Source organism: Bufo gargarizans, chromosome 6 (genome assembly GCF_014858855.1).
Source record: "Bufo gargarizans isolate SCDJY-AF-19 chromosome 6, ASM1485885v1, whole genome shotgun sequence".
NCBI classification, from domain to species: domain Eukaryota; kingdom Metazoa; phylum Chordata; class Amphibia; order Anura; family Bufonidae; genus Bufo; species Bufo gargarizans.
The window spans coordinates 295,552,749-295,575,128 of NC_058085.1; the positions used below are offsets into that span (position 1 = coordinate 295,552,749).

Genomic DNA, 22,380 nt, shown 5'->3' on the forward strand with positions numbered 1-22,380 from the left:
GCACAGTGTTCTACACTACTATAAAGGCTCTGTGCAGCCAGGAAATCACAGTTTTTTAACGTAATTTGCTGCAAATTTATTCGGATCAAACCAGCGAATCAAATTTTTGATAAATTCGCTCATCTCTAGTTCTGAGCTATTGACTGGAGGGTTGTTTTAACAACTAGCTTCCATAAAACTGAACCCTGCTCTCTGATTCACTGGTGTTGACTTCTTTCTAGCATTCAATTGAGAGGTAACTGCAAACTTTCCATAACTCCCATATCTACCTCATGCAAACTACAGAAGCCACAGATCAGTGACCCGGGGTACACTGATCTCAGTCCTCTCAATAGGTGAGGATACCAGAGGGGGGATCCACACCTTTCAGGTATTTTTTTGCATATCTTATGAACTACCCATAAATGCTGAAGACACTAACTATAATACGCACTGTCAGCGATATTTCATTTTCCGTCACTTTCATATAGCAAAGTACAACTGTAAAAAGTGAAAACGTCTAAACTCTAATTTGAGAATCACTGCCGCAACCAAGTAATACATGTATATGAAAACTAATAGTCCACTAAAATGTATCAAGCATGTGAAAGAAATAAAAAAATCTTAAGTAAAATTTTTACAAAAGGAAAGCTGTCCTGTTAATAAAGCAGTGTCTAGTGAACATTAAAGGAGGAGTAATTACTATTGATTGTAGGAGGTTCATTTTCACTTTTTCTCCCTATAAACTGCCCTGAGTACCATTCAGCTCAGGATAAGTTCAGCAGACGTGTAAGTTCAGGAAGTCTGGAGGAGGGGCGGTTTAAGGGCAGCTATAGGCTTCTTTGTTGTAGAAGAGGAAAAAGCATCAGCACAGATACACTTCACATATCCCGGGAGCAACATTTCTGAAAACTTTACTGGAAAGGGAGAAAAAGGAGGCATTTTATAGGATTTACAAAGGGGGAAGCTGTACGATCATGGAACTTAAAGTCTTCCTCAATGCAATTCTGACTAGACTTCTATTCATGCTTCACTCTGTAGTTGGAGTTTGGAGAGTCACTGTATTAAAAAATGACAACATGTACTGGCTGCTGGCTCTTGTCAACCTTTTACTGTGCATTGAGATGGTGCTGACATTGAAACTTAAGAAAGGAAGAGGGCTGAAGTGGTAAGCAATTCTCTATATAGTACCTTTTATTATTGCATGCCTGTTTATTTCTTGTATCAGCTTTACAAATAATTAACTGTCTTTTGTATCATGTCGTTATGACATCTGTGGAACTGCAGCATTCTTAGAGTGTAATGATTACTTGTTATAAAGCTTATTTACTATGAGGTTTCAACTGAGGGGCATTCAGAAATGAATGGGACTGTAAAAAAAAAAAAACCTCTTTACCCACAAAAGTAAACTTGTAGTAACTATACCAGCCAATAATGGTATACATCTATGTATGGAGTATGTGCATGCATAATGACAATATACAGTACAGTGCTCCATGCATTTGCTGCATTTGGCACAAATTTTTCTAGGACAATATGTATTAGACTGCGTGTATCCTACAACATTGTGGTGTTGCAATGTACAAATGGTGCATCCTTAAAGGAGTTGTGCACCGATAGCAGGTTTTTGCCACCCGCATTCCCCCCACGCAGACCTGCGAAGTAAAGCATACCTACCTACGTCCCAGCGCTGGCTCTCGGCTCCTTCCCTCTCTGGCCTCAGCTGCTCCGCTGGGCATTGTGGACTTAAATTTTGTGTTTGACGCCGCTGTGGCCAATCACGGGCCACTGTTATGACCTGACGCAAGGGGAGCAGGTCACTGCTGTAGCCAGCAATCGGCTGCAGCGGTGTCAAACAAGAAGTTTATATACAGGGACCACAACGGATGCGCAGAGGCCGAGAAGCGAAGGAGCTGGCAGACAGCGCCGGGAAGCAGGTAAGAATACTTCCCTTTGCAGATCTGCCCAGGAGGGAAGGTTTACCAAAACTCCCCCAAAATTGTACATCCCCTTAAAGTCTGCTTCGTCAGTGTAAAGTGAAATACATTCGAACATTTAACATAGTATCACAAGTGCGTGAAAACAATGCTTAATATGAATCTTTTTCCATGGCTATAAGAAACAAAATTTCATTTTTTCCCTTCATAAATCTAATGTTTTATTCATGATTTGAAGAAAACCTGCTGGACTATCCTTCATTGGTTTGTTGCTTCTCTAGAGGCTGAGGTGTTTGGAGAATTACTTTATAAAGGAATAGGCTTTATAATGCTTTATAAGGGGGTAAGGAGTAAGTTCAGTGCAAATAAAATACTGTTCAGTTTAATGATCAGACACATGATGAAGAGTCATGTTGTGATTCATTTGAAAAGTGTTCCCTGTTTTTATAGGACAGTTTCTTTTTACCAAAATAATATTTAAAGATAAAATTAAAGGGTATGTAAACCTTCACGCAAAGCACAGGAAGTTGCATCAATACTTCTTAAAGTGCTCTGTTACTTTGGCTTGCGTCAGCTCTGTTCTGCTTTGCGCCTTCTTCACCTTCTTCTTGCTTTACTGCAATGCGAGCAGAGGGTGCAGATCGAGATTTTGATGACATCTCATGCACGTAAATGGGTTTCCGCAACCCTGCTCACAAGTAACAGTATAGTTCTGGGTGGAAAAACAATCCACGAGAATAAGTAGTATCCTTCTTATTGGAGCTAATCCTTGTGCGGATGTGCTAGAACTCCAGATTGCATACAATGCATTCGGAAATTCTTCAGACCTTTTTACTTGTACTAAAATAAAATTTAAAAAAATCACCACACCTATCTTTAGAAACTCTGCTGCAAAGTGAAGGAAGGCGCACTGTACACTCCAATCATTTTGCTGGGGGGTGCTGAAAAAATTTGGGGCAGTCCCATTGAAATGAATGGGGCATGCACCATACAAGTGTAGCAGCTGCTCCATTGACTTCTATGGGGCTGACAGTGCTCAGCTATTTTAGGCCGCTCCATAGAAATAAATGGAGTGTGGCCTTGCATGCAGGGTGCACCCTCCTTCACTTTCCTGGGTCCATTCTAAAGTTAGGTGTGGGTCCTAGAGGTGGCACCCACACCTATGAGACAATGGGGGCATATCTTTGTGATATGCCCCCAATGTATGAGATAATACAATAAGGACTCTTCCTAGAGCTGGCCACCCTTCCAAACTGAGTAATCAGGGGAAAAGGGCCTTGGAAAGAGAGGTAACCAAGAACCCAATAGTCAATGCCATTCATAGAGAAGTGAGGGCCCCATAGCAAGGATCAAACTAGGCCCCCCACACAGGACAGAACGGTTTCTGCCTAAACCCCTTTCAATGACCCTTGTGCCATATGTTCCATTACTCATTTGCTAAAAGTTGTTCCTTTAGAGGGCAGAATCCTGACAAAGTTTTGACAACCAGTAGAAGAGGGGATAATCCCAACTAGGCCACTCTTGCCTTGGGCCCCATAGCAGGCGCATGGTCTGCCACTATGGTAGTTACACCCCTGCCAAAAGTCACTCTGGCTGAGCTCCAGTGTGTGCAGATGAGAGAAACTTCCAGAAGGTCAACCATCACTGCAGCACTCCCCAGTTGGGGATTTATGACAGATTATGCAAACCAACACGTAGCTCGAGAAGTGTACCAACAATTGTATATGGGCCTAGTACTGTATTAAACATAACCTATAATGAACTGAACCAATAGCCCTAAAAAATATATAACAACCAATAAGCATAAAATATACCATTTTTTGGGCCTATTGGTTCAGTTCAGTATAGGTTATATTTATGACAGATTAGCCAGAAAGAAGCCTCTCCTCAGTAAAAGAAATATGAAAGTTTACAGAAAAGCATCTAAAGAACTCCCAGGTTGTGAGAAACAAGATTCTCTGGTCAAGATTAAAGTTTTTGGCTCAAATCTAAAATGTCATGTTTGGAGGAAACCAGGAATTGCCCAATACCATTCCATTTCAGTTCTCAACTTTCTGCCATAGATATTGCAGTAAAATGCATGGTGGATTTGCAATATGCAAATTCAACTTGTGTGAATGCATGCTTAGTATCTCATCATGATTGCTTTATTTTCTACTTGGGACTACTCTCCCTTGATTCATAATGCTGATTTAGTATTGGAGACTCTTGATAATGTAATTGCTCAGCGGGGCAGCTAGGCTTTCCTTCAGTTGGGATTGCTGTCCTGGCATTCTATCAAAATACCCTGGTCACGGCTAGTGGCACCCTAATAATACACCCAGCACCCAGGACATATCTGCAACTAGCTTCATTCCTGTTGTTGCTTGATCGGTTCAATGGTATTTATTAGACTTGTTAGCTAATGAGTGACCCTGACACATAAGAAGACTACAATGATTAGCTTTATGTTTATAGATTTAAAAGTTTCTAGGTAGTGTTGATCGAGTACCACGAGCACAGTGCAAGTCAATGGGAGAACTCGAGCATTAAACCAGGCACCCCCCTACTCTGAAGAGGGAAGGGTGTCTGGTTCACATGAAAAGGTCAGAAATCGATAGAAACACCACTGAAACAGCATGGGTAGGATGTCTTTATGCATTTTGGACCCCCAGGTCGCTGCTGGGAACGATGTTGTCTGAGTAGTATGCCACTTTTACATACTGACAATAATACGCACAAAACCAAAGATAAAATAGATTTTAGAGGATAAACTGTTAAGAAACATTCTTTCCTGTATAGTTACGTGTATATAAAGTGCAAGTGCTGCCAAAAATTACAAGGAAGAGTCACTCCGAAACAACCTGTATATCACATGAAGGCGGGCCTCATTCAAATTGTGGTACAATTGTTCATGTAGTGGGACTCATACACTCATAAAGCCTATGCAATAAGTAAAAGGGCTGCCAAAAATTACTGACACTCCAATACACATGAAGGAGGGCATTATACACACTTGAGAAATTATGATTGATGGCTTGCAGGTAAGCTGACCCTCTAAAAAATTATATGCAAGGGCCTGCAGGTGAGCTAACCCTGTAAAAGATTGTAGGTGAAGGTCTGCTGGTGAGCTGACCCTGTAAACATTATATGCAAAGGCCTGCAGGTGAGCTAACCCTCTAAAGAATTATATGCGAGGGCCTACAGTTGAACTGACTCTGTAAAAGATTGTAGATGAGGCCCTACAGGTGAGCTGACCCTATAAAAGATTGTAGGTGAGGGCCTGCAGGTGAGCTGACCCTGTAAAATATTGTAGGTAAAGGCCTGCTGGTGAGCAGACCCTGTAAAAGATTGTAGGTGAGGGCCTGCTGGTGAGCTGACCCTCTAAAAAATTTTATGCGAGGGGCTGCAGATGAGATGACTCTGTAAAACATTATATGCGAGGGCCTGGAGGTGAGCTGACCCTGTAAAACATTATATGTGAGGGCCTGCAGGTGAGCTGACCCTGTAAAAGATGGTAGGTGAGGGCCTGCTGGTGAGCTGACCCTCTGAAAAATGTTATGCGAGGGCCTGCAGCTGAGCTGACCCTGTAAAACATTATATGCAAGAGCATATATGCAAGGGCATTATATGCGATGAATAAGCATGTTGATATGATGGAAGAGGAGGAGGATGAGCAAAGGAAGATTCAACCATATACCCTTGTTTGTGGTGGAAGGGGTGCATGGGAATACAGTGTATTCAGTACATTATAACCAACACATTTAAAGTGCCTTTATGTTCATAAGCTTTCCTCTGGTGGACTCGAGAAGTCGTGGTCAATCCAGGCCTTGTTCATTTTTATAAGAGTCAACCTGTCAGCATTTTCAGTTGACAGGTGGATATGCTTATCTGTTATAATGCCACCAGCAGCACTAAATACCCGCTCAGATAAAACGTTGGCGGCAGGGCAGGCCAGCACCTCCAAGCGTAAAGCGCCAGTTCATGCCACGTGTCCATCCAGTAGTTGTAAGGCACTGAGGGATCATTTAGGACGCTGACATGGACTGCTATGTACTTCTTCACCATCTTCCAAAATGTTTCCGTCCTTGTGACAGTAGGCCACGCATCAGGGTAAGGGTGCTGGCAGGGTGTCATGAAACTGTCCCAGGCTTTGGAGAGTGTTGCCCTGCCTTGTTGGTACTGCTGTATGTTCCCCTTGTCTCACCTCCTTGGTTGCCCAAGGAACTATGGACTCTGCCACCAGCATTGTCAGATGGAAATTTTTGGAGCAATTTTTCAACAAGGACCTTCTGGTATTGCACCGTTTTGCTCATCCTTGCCACCACAGGAATGAGAGATGAGAAGTTCTCTTTGCAGCGGGGGTCGAGAAGGGTGAACAACCAGTAATCCGTGTTGTCTAAAATACGTATAACGCGCGGGTCGCTGGAAAGGCAGCCTAACATGAAGTCAGTCATGTGTGCCAGAGTATCAACAGGCAAGACTTTGCTGTCGTCATCAGGAGGATGACTCTCAATCTCCTTATCCTCTTCTTCCTCTTCTGCTCACCCATGCAGAACAGATGGAATTAAACTTCCATGGGTGCTACCCTCTGTAGCAGAGGCAACCGTCTCCTGCTCCTCCTCCTCTTCATCGTCCAATTTCCACTGAGAAGACGAACCTAGGGTGGTCTGGCTATTACCCTGTGTAATGTCTTCCCCCATTTCGACCTCTTCCACAGCGTCATCCTTAATTGTGAGCACCGAGCGTTTGAGTAGACACAGAAGTGGGATGGTTACGCTGATAATAACGTTATCGCAACTCACTATCTGTGTTGATTCCTCAAAGTTTCTTAAAACCTCACAGAGGTCAGACATCTATGCTCATTCCTCGCTTGTGAATAGTGTTGGGCATGAATATTCGAATAGCGAATATTAATCGCGAATATCGGCAATTCGAGAATTTGCAAATATTTAGAATATAGTTATATATATTCGTAATTTCAAATATTCTAGATTTTTTTTTTCATCAGTAACCTCCCTTCTTGCTTGTGGGCCAATGAGAAGGCTGCAATGTCTTTGTCTGAGCTTAGCAACATCCCTAGAGAAACCAATAGGAAAGTTGTCTACCCCTTACTAAAGAACCTCCCCAGCAGCCCTTGTATGCAGTATTTTGCAGATCTGAGACAGTGTTATTGCTGTGCTCTCTGCTTTCCTGTGTCATTACATTAGATAGTTAGTTAGCTTTTATATATATATATATATATATATATATATATACACAGTACAGACCAAAAGTTTGGACACACCTTCTCATTCAAAGAGTTTTCTTTATTTTCATGACTATGAAAATTGTAGATTCACACTGAAAGCATCAAAACACATGAATTAACACATGTGGAATTATATACATAAAAAAAAGTGTGAAACAACTGAAAATATGTCATATTCTAGGTTCTTCAAATTAGCCACCTTTTGCTTTGATTACTGCTTTGCACACTCTTGGCATTCTCTTGATGAGCTTCAAGAGGTAGTCCTCTGAAATGGTCTTTCAACAGTCTTGAAGGAGTTCCCACAGATGCTTAGCACTTGTTGGCCCTTTTGCCTTCACTCTGCGGTCCAGCTCACCCCAAACCATCTCGATTGGGTTCAGGTCCAGTGACTGTGGAGGCCAGGTCATCTGGCGCAGCACCCCATCACTCTCCTTCATGATCAAAGCCCTTACACAGCCTGGAGGTGTGTTTGGGGTCATTGTCCTGTTGAAAAATAAATGATGGTCCAACTAAACGCAAACCAGATGGAATAGCATGATGCTGCAAGATGCTGTGGTAGCCATGCTGGTTCAATATGCCTTCAATTTTGAATAAATCCCCAACAGTGTCACCAGCAAAGCACCCCCACACCATCACACCTACTCCTCCATGCTTCACGGTGGGGACCAGGCATGTAGAGTCAATCCGTTCACCTTTTCTGCGTCGCACAAAGACACAGTGGTTGGAACCAAAGATCTCAAATTCTGACTCATCAGACCAAAGCACAGATTTCCACTGGTCTAATGTCCATTCCTTGTGTTCTTTAGCCCAAACAAGTATCTTCTGCTTGTTGCCTGTCCTTAGCAGTGGTTTCCTAGCAGATATTCTACCATGAAGGCCTGATTCAAAGTCTCCTCTTAACAGTTGTTCTAGAGATATGTCTGCTGCTAGAACTCTGTGTGGCATTGACCTGGTCTCTAATCTGAGCTGCTGTTAACCTGCGATTTCTGAGGCTGGTGACTCGGATGAATTTATCCTCCGCAGCAGAGGTGACTCTTCCTTTCCTGGGGCCGTCCGCATGTGAGCCAGTTTCTTTGTAGTGCTTGATGGTTTTTGTGACTGCACTTGGGGACACTTTCAAAGTTTTCCCAATTTTTCGGACTGACTGACCTCATTTCTTAAAGTAATGATGGCCACTAGTTTTTCTTTACTTAGCTGTTTTTTTCTTGCCATAATACAAATTCTAACAGTCTATTCAGTATGACTATCAGCTGTGTATCCACCTGACTTCTCCACAACGCAACTGATGGTCCCAACCCCATTTATAAGGCAAGAAATCCCACTTATTAAACCTGACAGGGCACACCTGTGAAGTGAAAACCATTTCAGGTGACTACCTCTTGAAGCTCATCAAGAGAATGCCAAGAGTGTGCAAAGCAGTAATTAAAGCAAAAGGTGGCTACTTTGAATAACCTAGAATATGACATATTTTCAGTTGTTTCACACTTTTTTGTTATGTATATAATTCCACATGTGTTAATTCATAGTTTTGATGCCTTCAGTGTGAATCTACAATTTTCATAGTCATGAAAATAAAGAAAACTCTTTGAACGAGAAGGTGTGTCCATACTTTTGGTCTGTATATATATATATATATATATATATATTACAGATAGTCAGTGTAGGTTAGATAGTGATATACTGTAGTGTAGCTCATAGGTTCTGCTGTCTATACATACATGCTACATACATAGTGCTGTATGTATGTATGTCACAAGTTCACAACAATACTTAGTGCACCAATCACTAATAAGTAGTCAGACCTGGTAAAATGTGAAGTTGCACGTATTGCGCCAAAATATTCACATTATTACTGCCGATTTCGCAATTGCAAATATATTGAAGCACTCTATCTGCATATAAAGCTATTGTAATGTTCTGCCGTGCCAACCATTTTCTCCAGTCTCAGGAAACTTCTAGCAGCTTGAAAAATTTTGCTATAATGACGCCTGTATTTCGTGCATATTTTGCGAATATTATTTGGGAATTCACGATTATTCTAAATAATATTTGCAAAATATTGCAAATTCGAATATTGCCCCTGCCGCTCATTACTACTTGTGATGTGAATAGTGGAAACTGACTGGAAAGGCGACGACCATGTTGCAGCTGGTATTCCACTACTGCCCTCTGCTGCTCACAAAGCCTGGCCAACATGTGGAACGTCGAGTTCCAGTGCGTGCTCATGTCGCACAACTGATGGTGAGCTGGCAATTTTCAGCGCTGCTGCAGCATTGACAGACTGGCTGAAGCTGTCGATCACTTGCGGAAATGTGCACACATGCGGCGCACCTTCACCAGTAGCTCAGGAAAATTGAGGTAGGTTTTGAGAAACCGCTGAACCGCTAAGTTTAAGACGTGGGCTAGGCATGGCATGTGTGTGAGCTTGCCGATCTCCAAATCCACCACCAAGTTACGGCCATTATCAGACACAGCCATGCCTGGCTCTAGGTTGAGTGGCGAGAGCCACATCTCAGTCTGGTCTCTAATCCCCTGCCACAGCTCTGCGGCGGTGTGCTGTTTGTCCCCTAAGCATATCAGCTTCAGCACGGCCTGTTGCCGCTTCCCCACTGCAGTGCTACACTGCTTCCAGCTACCGACTGATGGCTGACTGGTGCTGCACGTGGATAATTCGGAAGTGGAAGTGGAGAAGGAGGCGGAGGAGAAGAAGTGGGGGTTGGAGCCACTAACGTAGGTGCTGGCGAAAAACCCTGATCGACGTAGGGCTCGCAATACTTGGTGTTGGTAGCACCTATGCCATCCCAGGGTACGACTCACTGCAACGTTCACCCACTGTGCCACAGTGTGGGATCACTTGTTTGCCCAGACTCTCCATGGTGGGAAGAAGGAGGATCAGGGTGAGGATTGTGTTGAGCATACTTATGGCTACTGAGACTGGACTTGGTGGCCTTGCAAACTGGGACATGAAGCTAGGTATTGTGGATGATTGTTTTTCTTGTGCTCTGGCAGCAGGCACAGTTTCACCGCGCCCAGGGCCACGGCCTCTGAATGCACCATCAGCATCACGGCCACTGCCCCGTCCCTTACTGCTCGCCTTCTTTATAATAAATGTTATATATGCTTGAAAGTATGTCACACGTACAGTAGCATAGGATTTGGAAGTGTAGGCACAAACAAATTTCACAGGTATTTGGGATGAGGAAAAGTTATACAGGAGAGGTACCACCGGTAAAGTACATCCCGGACCTGGGGCTTAAAGCCTGGGGGAAGGCCGGGCATGACTAGGTTTGGAGAAAAGGAAATGGGAAAGGGTTTGGGAAGGGTTAATGTGTGGGCAGGAGGGCGGCAGCGATGTAAGGGGGGTGTAGGTTTTATAAAGGGGGATCAAGAGCAGGAAAGGTGCTATTTTGTGGGACCACCCACCCGGAGGCTGTGAGGTTTGCTGAAAGTGAGGAGGAGTTCTGGATGGCGGAGGTTTGGGGTGTCCTGGAAGGGGTGGATTTTAGTTTGGTCAGGCAGGACGTTCTTTTGTCATATTGGCAGAGTTGGTGGTTATGGTGGCTCTGGCGTGGTGGGGAGTGAGCCAAAGGAGGCTTTGGACTCCCCCGGTAGTGGATTATTGAGTGGCGTATGGCGGGTATCTGCTCTCATTGTTGCCCATGGTTACCGGGTTCTGCCTCTGAGCTGGCGTTTTTACAATTAGAGGTAATTTGAAGGAGGGGCAGGGCAGTTACCCGTCAGGCATACGGGGCTCCGAGGACCTTCCCCGTGAATTCAAGTCAGGTTTTAGGTGTGTTGGTAAGGTTCTGGAGGCAGGCCTTCAGGTGGGAAGGCCTTGGGTAAGTTGGTATTTAATATTTATGTTTAATAATAAAATGGCTGCTGTGGGCAATAAAATCCACTTACAGTATGTGTTGTTTCTTATTGGGGAAAATGGGGTATAGGTAGAAAAACGAATTGACAATACACTAGTCATGTCACTGTCCGCAGCGTCTACGAAAAAAGTGCACTGTATGTCGCAGATAATTTTTTTCAGCGCACACGTTACACTGCTGATGTGGCACTGTTAATGTCACTGTCAGAAGCGGACACCGTCTATTGAAAAAGTACACTGTATGTCACAGATACATTTTTTTAGCGCACACATTACACTGCAGATGTGGCACTGGTAATGTCACTGTCAGAAGCGGACACCGACAATTGAAAAAGTACACTGTATGTCACAGATATTTTTGGGATGCGCCCACTTTACACAGGAGATGTGACGCAGCTAATGTCACTGTCCGCAGCAGACACCATCTATGAAAAAAGTACACTGTATGTCACAGATATTTTTTGGATGCGTACACTTTACAATGGAGATGTGACGCAGCTAATGTCACTGGCCGCAGCGGACACCATCTATGGAAAAAGTACACTGGATGTCACAGATTTTTTGGGATGCGCACACTTTACACTGAAGATGTGGCACAGCTAATGTCACTGGCAGCAGCAGACATCATCTACGAGAAAGGACACTGGACTTCTGTCATGGATGATGTTGCATATAGCTGGAACTTATAAATAAACATCCGACTGGCTTGATCCCAAACTAATGAGCATATGGGTGAGCCCTATAAAACCCTAAGAACTCTCCCTAACTGCTATGCCCATGCAAGGGTCTGAATGGTAGACGATTGCATGCCCACGTACCTAAGACTGTGTGACACCTGAAGACCCTATAATAGTGAGGGGACACGGCTCCCTGCACTTAATACGGACGGAGTCAGGGTCACCTAGAATCAAACCAGAAAGGAAACACAAATAAATAAAAAGACTTATCTTAGCAAACAGCAGCAGCAGCCTCCAGCAGTGAACACCTCATCCAGGAAGCAGTATAAACCGCAAAGTGAGGCAGTATGGGAAGGAATATAAAGGGAGATAATTGGTCTAAATAGGTGACACCTGGGAGAAGGAAAGGAGATGACAAAGTGAAACCAAAACAAAGAACATCATGCAAAAGGTAGAGAAGAACATCTGCCAGACCTTCTCACAGAACTGGCGGTGGGATGCGCATACTTTACACAGGAGATGTGGCGCAGCTAATGTCACTGTCAGAAGCGGACACCGTCTATTGAAAAAGTACACTGTATGTCAGATATTTTTGGGATGCGCACACTTTACGCAGGAGATGTGGCGCAGCTAATGTCACTGTCAGAAGCGGACACCGTCTATTGAAAAAGTACACTGTATGTCACAGATATATTTTTTCAGCGCACACGTTGTACTGCAGATGTGGCACTGGTAATGTCACTGTCAGAAGCGGACACCGTCTATTGAAATAGTACACTGTATGTCACAGATATTTTTGGGATGCGCCCACTTTGCACAGGAGATGTGGCACAGCTAATGTCACTGTCCACAGCCAACATCATCTACGAAAAAAGGACACTGGACGTCAGATATTTCTTGGATGTGCACACTTTACACTGGAGATGTGGCGCAGCTAATGTCAGAAGCGGACACCGTCTATTGAAAAAGTACACTGTATGTCAGATACATTTTTTCAGCGCACACGTTATACTGCAGATGTGGCACTGGTAAAGTCACTGCCCGCAGCGGACACCGTCTACGGAAAAAGTACACTGTATGTCACAGATAAAAAAAAATAACGCACACGTTACACTGCAGATGTGGCACTGGTAATGTCACTGTCAAAAGTGGACACCGTCTATTGAAAAGTACACTATATGTCACAGATATTTTTGGGATGCACACAGTTTACACTGGAGATGTGGCGCAGCTAATGTCACTGTCCGCAGCGGACACCGTCTACGGAAAAAGAACACTGGATGTCACAGATATTTTTGGGGATGCGCACACTTTACACTGGAGATGTGGTGCAGCTAATGTCACTGCCCGCAGCGGACACCGTCTACGGAAAAAGTACACTGGATATCACAGATATTTTGGGGATGCGCACACTTTACACTGCAGATGTGGCACTGGTAATGTCACTGTCAGAAGCAGACACCGTCTATTGAAAAAGTACACTGTATGTCACAGATATTTTTGGGATGCGCACACTTTACACAGGAGATGTAGCGCAGCTAATGTCACTGTCAGAAGCGGACACCGTCTATTGAAAAAGGACACTGGACGTCACAGATATTTCTTGGATGTGCACACTTTACACTGGAGATGTGGCGCAGCTAATGTCACTGCCCGGAGCGGACACCGTCTACCAAAAATGGACACTGGATGTCACAGATATTTTTGGAATGCGCACACTTTACACTGGAGATGTGGCACTGGTAATGTCACTGTCAAAAGCAGACACCGTCTATTGAAAAAGTACAATGTATGTCACAGATATTTTTGGGATGCGCACACTTTACACAGGAGATGTGGCGCAGCTAATGTCAGAAGCGGACACCGTCTATTGAAAAAGTTCACTGTATGTCAGATACATTTTTTCAGCGCACACGTTATACTGCAGATGTGGCACTGGTAAAGTCACTGTCAGAAGCGGACACCATCTATTGAAAAAGTGCACTGTATGTCACAGATAAAAAAAAATAGTGCACACGTTACACTGCAGATGTGGCACTGGTAATGTCACTGTCAAAAGTGGACACCGTCTATTGAAAAGTACACTATATGTCACAGATATTTTTGGGATGCACACAGTTTACACTGGAGATGTGGCGCAGCTAATGTCACTGTCCGCAGCGGACACCGTCTACGGAAAAAGAACACTGGATGTCACAGATATTTTTTGGATGCGCACACATTACACTTACCTGCACGTTTATTGGCTGTGTAGAAGCCCAAAAACGTGCGGGGAGGAGACTCGAGCATTGCGCTCGAGCACATGCGGTATTCAGCCGAATACCGCCATGTGCCAAGCATCGAGATGCTCAAGTCGAACTGGTGTTCGGCCGAGCATGCTCGATCAACCCTATTTCTGGGTCAATTTATATATTACCCATTCACCATTGAAAGTTGAAGTCTTTTTAATATAAGCGTCTCAAAGAAACGTCTGTCTAAATGAATGGTATAGTCGATAACACAGGGTTAATAGTGGCTCACCCTTCTGATAACCAGGTCAGGTGCTCTCACTAAGGTGTGGTTCACCCTAACCACAATAGCAAATATATAAATGTATAAAGTATAGTGGGCACTCAATAACTGGAGCTACTCGCGCCCCTGACACTGAAGGCGCCAGTGATGTGTGGACAAAGAGGAACTTTAAACCAATCAACAAACAAGGACATCTTGACGTCCTGATCACGTGGAACGCTGGTAAGACGCAGGACGCCAGCAACACGTGGGGACAAATAGCTGTAAGCTAGGAGGAGGTGGCCAACTACCGGTGGAAATATAATATCGGAGGATACTCCATAACACAGCAAGGAAGTCGGGTGAGTGCACTGACCTGTGGTGGGACGCTGCCACAGGCAGAGACAAGCCAGCCGGACATCAAAGAGTGAGTACTAACCTATCATCGACACTCACTGATACATACTATGAGATTGAGGACTGTACTCCCTAGCAGTGAGCTACACGATTGAGACTCTCTGAAGCGCCAAGATCAGCTCTTACATTTATATATGTGAACTTTATGGATCAGTTTTAGAGGATTTTATTATATATATTTACATATCTGGAATCATATCTATTGATAGACCGTAATATTCACTGTATTGTAATGATTGTTGAATAAATGTACTGTGTTTATAACAAGATTGACCTGATGTGTAGCGCCCACTATACTTTATACATTTAAATGAATGGTATATCCTCAGTGGATGAATAGGTGGCGCTAGCTTGGCTGAGTATTGTACTGTACATTCATTTCAATTTGGAAAGTACTAAGTGCCATTGCTTCCAACAAATAGCAGCTCGATTTATTGCTTCAAACAGCATATTCAGCATTTGTACTGACCACATGTAAATTTTCATAATTTTAGTAGTGAATAATTTATTTTATGCTCAGCTCCCACACTGTGTGATTTTACACTGCCATTAAAATAATGCTTCTATTCATGCAATCTGCCTTTCTGACAATATTTTACAATGGTTGTACAGTATAAGAGAGGCTGCACAGGCACTTTGGCACCATGTTGCCTTTTGGATTATGAATAATTTACATTTACTTCTTGGACAGTTGTACTAATACGTACAAATTTCATATAATGCACTTGCTTTATAAAGGGTTAACTTGTGTGAGGTCCAACATGAGGTATTCAAGGTTAAAGGAGTTGTGTCACTTCAGCCAGTGGCATTTATCATGTAGAGAAAGTTAATACAAGGCACTTACTAATGTATTGTGATTGTCCATATTGCTTTCTTTGCTGGCTTGATTCATTTTTCCATCACATTATACACTGCTTGTTTCCATGGTTACGACCACTCTGCAATTCATCAGCGGTGGTCGTGCTTGCACACTATAGGAAAAAGTGCCAGCCTCTCTGATGGCCGGGACCGTGGGAGCATACATAGGCTAAGGCTTTTTTGTATAGTGCGTAAGCATGGCCACTGCTGCTGGATTACATGGTGGTCGTAACCATGGAAACGAATAGTGTATAATGTGATGGAAAAATGAATCCAGCCAGCAAAGGAGGCAATATAGACAATCACAATATATTAGTAAGTGCCTTGTATTAACGTTCTCTACATAATAAATGCTATTTGCGACACCCCTTTAAGAATCGGGGCAGAAGTAAGTGGTGTATTGGTCATAGTCATAGTAAAGCGGTTTCTGTAACTCACATAGCAAAGAATGGAGAGTTCCGCACACATGCATAGCATTCATTCTCCACCGCCACCTCACCAGGCTAGGGAACCCTCTTTCTCAACATAAGTGCGGTTCCTAGAGGTGTCACCCATATGTATGCGGCATTATGTCATATTCTGTGATTATACCATTAATGTCTGTGATGAGAATGCCCCTTTAATAGATTATTTCCAGCTGACAAAATGTATCACATATACACAGGATATGTCATAAATGTCTAATAGATGGTGGTCACATTTATGGGAACCTTGCCTATTTTGAGAATCGTAAACCTAAGATTCCCATTTCATCCCTATAGGGACTGTATTCATCAGTATAGTCAATGGAAAGGTGGCTATTTGTAAAAATGACCCCTTTTCCATGTGGTATCTACATTTAGCTACACACACTGGGGGCAATGGATGACACTTTGTATGCCAGTTTTCTGCGTAAAAAGGCAGAAATATTGTTGTGCAATTTAGTGCAGAAATATGAAAGTGGGTGGAAAAGGGGGCATTGTTAGCTAGACGATTAGGTTAGAATGTGCATCTTTTTCAAAATGTTGGAACTTCACTCCAGTAGGGGGTGGCATAAAATCTGGAGTAACATCTCTAAAGATTTTTAAAGATGCACCGATATATTTGATACATTTTCTGCAAATTACCATAAAAACAAACAAAGCTGACTTTAAAAATGTACCCCTAAATACATCTGCCTCATTGTAGCACAATTTGAATGAATGGACCGTACACCAGCCATGGATGAACCTCACAATACTGCTATCTATTGCCCAGCATTGCTGCAGCACAATCTGTCAATGCAGCTTTTTGGGCCCCCGTGTAAAGTCCATCTTTACAAAGGCTATTTTTAATATATCCTCATGCATAGAAAGCATAAAATGTACAGTCATAATTATTACACAATGCTTTTAAAAGTATTACAAGTGAAATCCAAACCCCTTAAAACTCTCTCTATCCATGATATGGCATTTAGTCAAGCCATTGTGCAGTAAATGCAGCTACAAATAACTGTGCGTTTCCGAGCTTATCGCTATTACTTTCCTACCATAAATTATATCAAGTTAGCTTTATCTAACTTGCTTCTTCAGTGTCACACGAGGAAAAAAAATATTTTTCTTTCATTCTACAAGTCACATAAAATCACCAAAGAAGGATAACTATGCTATCACCTCCATCAGTTCTTCCCATCTCCACATTTGGTTAGAACCTGCTGGAATTAAGATGCTTAGAAAGCTGACTCATTTCTTTTTATCATGTCACTTGTATTTTTGTACCTGGCCATGTAGAATTTTCTATTTTATGTGCATAACGCAGAATACTCATTCCTTATTACATGGAAAACAGATGTGTGATACGTACAAAGCAAAGGTTCACATTTCATTATTGAGCTTCTAGCTATACGGAATTTTGCTAACATTACTCTGTGCTAGTAAAGCTCGCAATCTATTTTTCCTAACACATTCATAGAAAAGACCTGATCATTTTAATGAAAAATAAAATTGGTTACTATTTTTGGGATGTTTAGAGAAGATAGAACGCTAGAGAAAATCCATAAAACATCGAGAAAACATATAGGTTCACATCTGCACTGATATTCTTGGTTTTCTGTTCCATCATTTTCCAGTTTTCTATTCTGTCATACTGTAAGGGCAGAAGACCCAAAATTATGAACATCAATGTCACCAAACAGACCCCCTTGATTTATGGTGGCCATCATTTTATCCTCACCCCTCCACCTAAATAAAATAAAAAAATAAAAAAATATTGGACACTGTGCTAGTTTTCCAGCAAACAGTACAGAATAAACGATGGCAGCCTTTGATGCAGATGTAAACTCAGCCTAAACTGCACACATCTGTACTGATTCATTCCGTTTAGTTCACATTTGTGTCAAAGGCTTTCCACTACATTGCCCACTGTTACACCTTCAAAATGTGTTTCCTGTCAAATAATCCAATAAAGTTGGAATAACTGCTCACGTACAAATCCCACATAATATATCAAATTTCTGTAAGCAAGGAAAATGTGTATCCCACCAGGTCTGTAGCAGGTTCTATCTGGTATTGGTAATGCTACTATGTCTGGGTAGGCTCATATAAGGCATACTTGATAACATTCATAAAGTGAGACCAAATATTTTCTGGCACTAATCATTTTCTTAGACCACACGCCTTTCATAATAGGCCACCCCCTTTTTGTGACCAGGCACCACCGCCTCAATGTGTGTTTGGACACCAAGGCAAAGTCTGATGACACAGTTAGGGCAGGAAATGCTGGGAGGCTTATGCAGTGCCCAGGAGGTTTGCCTACTCTTCCTGGTGGTCTCCCCTTTTTTACGTGAGCCTCCAAGACATTCCTTTAAATTTGGCATGAAGTACATTCATTGACAAAAAAAAGTACAGTAACACACCAAGAAGGAGTTGTTGGAATCGATTAAAACTTTACATGAATGTAATAATTATATATGTGATTACAATATTTGAGTGAAAGGATAAGTTTATTGGGGAAAACTGTATAATTGAAGGGAAGCTATAACCTGTTGGGCTGCGTCTAGCGTGGATACAAGATGACATACAGTTGGGCATGGAGGCATACAGGTTTAGTAAGGTACTCTGTGACACATTTGTCCACAAATATTGCAGATGGAACTATAGATCCTGCACACCAAAGATTAATGAACTTCTTGAAATTTCGTGTGTGATGAAATGACAGCAATAGTAAATAATAGTAAAGTGACACTGATATATAGCTATGGGTAAACACATGATGTTAACAAACAGTATCACATTTGGTTGATTTGTAATATTATAAACCTTCCAAAAATAGTCTCTTCCCGGGGCGGTTAGTGTTTAAACACACAGAGTGTTATCAGAAAAAAAGGTGGCTTGCTGGGACCAAGCATCCAAAAATGCCTGTTTATACACACATGTTAATTGCAGAAAAAAATAGGGCAAGTTCTGAGTTTGAACATGCTTGGAAAAAATGTCCCATTTATTTGGGAGCAGCAGCAGTACAGTGTGGATGTAGAAAGGGTAAGGTGCATTGGGGTAATAGTGTCAGCAATAGTGTTATAAGCAGTACTACAACATGGAACAGAACAAGGCATTAAATGAATGTGAGGCTGTATTGGGGTAGTAGTAGTAGTGTATGTTCAGTGGTAATGGTAGTGGCTAGAGATGAGCGAATTATTTAAAAGTTCGATTTGGCTGATTCGCCAAATTTTACCCAAAAATTTGCTTTGTGACGGATTACTTTGTCACGAAGTGCATTTTTTTGTAACTAGTGGGTGCAACGACAGGGAGCTGCGATAGCGCTGCTTCGCATCCTTGTACCCCTCAGATGTCGCGTTCATACATGACTGCGGCATCTGAGTGTAAAAACTGTGTGAAATTAACATATATATTTTTTTTAATCAAACTTACCACCTCCATTTGCTCACAACAGGCCAGCCGCCGCCATCTTGTTTGAAGATCTGGTGCAAAATCTTGCGTGGTGCGAGATGACATCATCACGCCGGCCGGTGTGCACAGGATTTCACGCGATATCTTCAATCAAGATGGCGGCTGGCGGCCCGTCGCGAATAAATGGAAGTGGTAAGTTTGAATGTTTTTGTTTTTTACACTATTTGAGGTTAAATCGATTCGCTACCACGAAGCACGAGAAAATTCGGCTTCGAGGCGAATCGAAATTTATCCTAATTTTCTAATTGAATTCCACTTCATGGGATTCGATTCGCTCATCTCTAGTAGGATAATGGAAGTAGGGGGATTAGCAGCAGCGAATAGCAGCTGCAGTGGTGGCAGCTACCATATAGTATGGAACATAGGTAGGGAGGCAGACAACAGTAGTGGCATGAAAATGTGAGTAGCAGCAGCTATATGGTACTGAACATGATAATATATTGTGCAGGCAAAGACAAGTACACTGTACTGCATGGCTGCCGCAAAGAAGGCCGGGTAAGTATGGCTGTAAAGCCAATCCGGGATGGCTTTTACTGGGAGTAGCCAAAGTTCTGGGTGGTTGGCTACTCCCCACGTTCCAGGCTGGGTCTTGGGAGGCTTATAAAAGCAGCCACCATTAATTAGGTGGCTTGGATTATCTCACAATGAAGCTGTGGAGTCTCTGTGGTTTGGGATCTGAAGTTGTGTGCTATGCAAAAGCCACTGGGGATGTTAGCATGGCACTATGCAGGATGTGTGTGCAGAAGGTAAGGCGTGGCCAGGGTGCTAATGTTGGCATAAAACCCCTGCGTCAACACATGGAGGATCACCATTGGCATGGAAAAACTGTGCCACTCAATTAGTGTTACAGCATGATGCAGCAACTGCTGCATCTCCCACAGGCCCGCTCCCCCTCTCCAGGAGTCAAGGCTTGTCAACATTAGCAGAATAAAGCTTTTGTTTCTTCCCATCGACTCCAATGTTCTCAATGCTCCTCCTCCTCACTTTTTCAACAGCAATCGATCATTGAGGTGATAGCAAAAAGACAACAGTATGTGTGCACTTATCCAGTGGCCTAGAAGCTTAATGTGCACCTGGCCAAGTTGCTGGTACTACAGTTCCTCCCTTTCCATGGGATTGACTCTGCACATTTCAGAGAACTGATGGCTTGTGCCCACCCACGGTGGAGAGTCCCAAGCCAACATTACTTTTCCAAAAAAGCTGTACCAGCACCTGCATTGTAATTGTAGGATTTCTGCACCGATGTCCTCCTCTGGCTCCTCATTCTCCACCTTGTCCTGACCTTTCCCTCTAGGTACAGTTCACAGTGGTCCTCCAGCAAATCACCTATGCAAATCTAGGCATTGTCACACGGTTCTGCACCTCGTCAGCCTGGGCAAATGGAGCTACACTGGGGAGGAAATGCTCCACGTCATCAATAAAGAAATTTAATATTGGTTGTCTCCACGCCAATTGGATATAGGAACCATGGTTACTGATAACGGGAAGAACATTTTGTCTGCACTGCATCAGGGAAAGCCTACCCATGCACCCTGCATGCTGCACATTTAAATCTTGTGATCACCCGGTTCCTCAAGTCTTTCACTGGGTGAAACTGGTAGAGGATTAGGAGAACATAAACGCCCAGGAATGTTATACACACCTAGTTGGTTTATCTGCTCAAGGGACAGGAGAGGAGCTGTAGGACGATGAGGCAGATGACCCTGCCAGACTGTGGAAATATGCAGTGGAGATGGAGGCAGGGAAGCCCTCTGAGCTCCTTGTGCCAATGTTCAGATGCATGATGTCATGTTTGCGTGGTGACAGCTGCACTGTTAGAATTCAGAGGGATGACTACTGGCTATTGACATTGTTAGAGCCTTCCTTCTGGTAAAAATTGGGTGCATTTTTTAGAGCTCCTAAGAGAGATGCAAAAATGAACTACTCTAAAGACATGCTGTGGTCACTGCCAGTGGGACCCTCTGTGCTCACACTCCACTGCCATGACTGGTGGGACGGGGCAGGAATATCACTACCTCCATTAGCAGTAAATTAAATCTGGAGTCTCTGATGACCAGTTTTCTTTAGCTGCCTTCTGAAGAAACCAGCCAGCAGCAGTGGGACACCCAGCAGCCCCTCAACCAGCAGGTTGTGGCATACTTGAAGTGTGGCTGCAACTGACAGAGTTTGCCATGGTCATGCTTTCCTGCCTAGCCAGTAGTGTGGCATCAAAGCTGGTGTTCAGTGTCACCTGGGGACATAGTTACCCCAAAGAGAATTTGCATTTCTTCTAAAAATGTTGAGAAAGATGAATCAGGTGTGGATCAACGAGGATTTCCAGACACTGATGCCTGATACCACAGAATAGATCATTCTACCACTACTGTCGTGTGCTTGCACACTGGAATATTGTGCAAAATGGGCCATTACTTCTGGCCATGTGCTGCTGTCACCATTCTGATGTTGCCATCCGCCTGCTGCCTCTACTGCCATTCCTACAGTGGGGCTTCTTGGCCTACCGATATGTACTTATTACATTTTTTGAAAGGATATGCTTGCCCTTGGGTCTTGCTATCACACAGCTGTTGTTGGAATCTGCTACTACTGTGATCTGGCACCATCTTCTGATGTATAAAACTGCTGCCTTCCCCTCCCCGCTCTGTCATGGAGCCACTACTTTCACTGCAACTGCCACGGCTGCTGCTGCCACTCTTCCCACTCTGTCATGGGGCCACTACTGTCACTGCTACTGCCACTGCTGCCACTCTTCCCACTGTCATTGGGCCACTAGTGTCACTGTTACTTCCAATGCTGCTGCTACTCTCCCCACTCTGTCATGGGGTCACTACTGTCACTGCTACTGCAACTGCTGCTGCTGCCACCGCCCCCACTCTGTCATGGAACCACTACTTTATACAACTTTTTATGAAATTTATTAGACACTTACTAAGCACACTAGGATTATCGCCCCCAAGTTGGTTAAAATAAAAAATTATGCAGCTGTATATTCCAAGTC

General features: G+C 43.2%; 1 protein-coding gene across 1 annotated transcript in view; it reads left to right on the forward strand.

Annotated features, from left to right (window-relative positions):
- The first annotated feature begins 781 nt into the window (after window positions 1-781).
- The window catches only part of TMEM26 (transmembrane protein 26), a 58,759-nt gene continuing 37,160 nt past the window's right edge, over window positions 782-22,380 (forward strand). Inside the window, exon 1 of the mRNA XM_044299018.1 lies at window positions 782-1,147. Within this exon, the coding sequence (XP_044154953.1) occupies window positions 957-1,147 (191 nt within the window). The 5' untranslated portion in view covers window positions 782-956. The remainder of the gene's footprint in view (window positions 1,148-22,380) is intronic.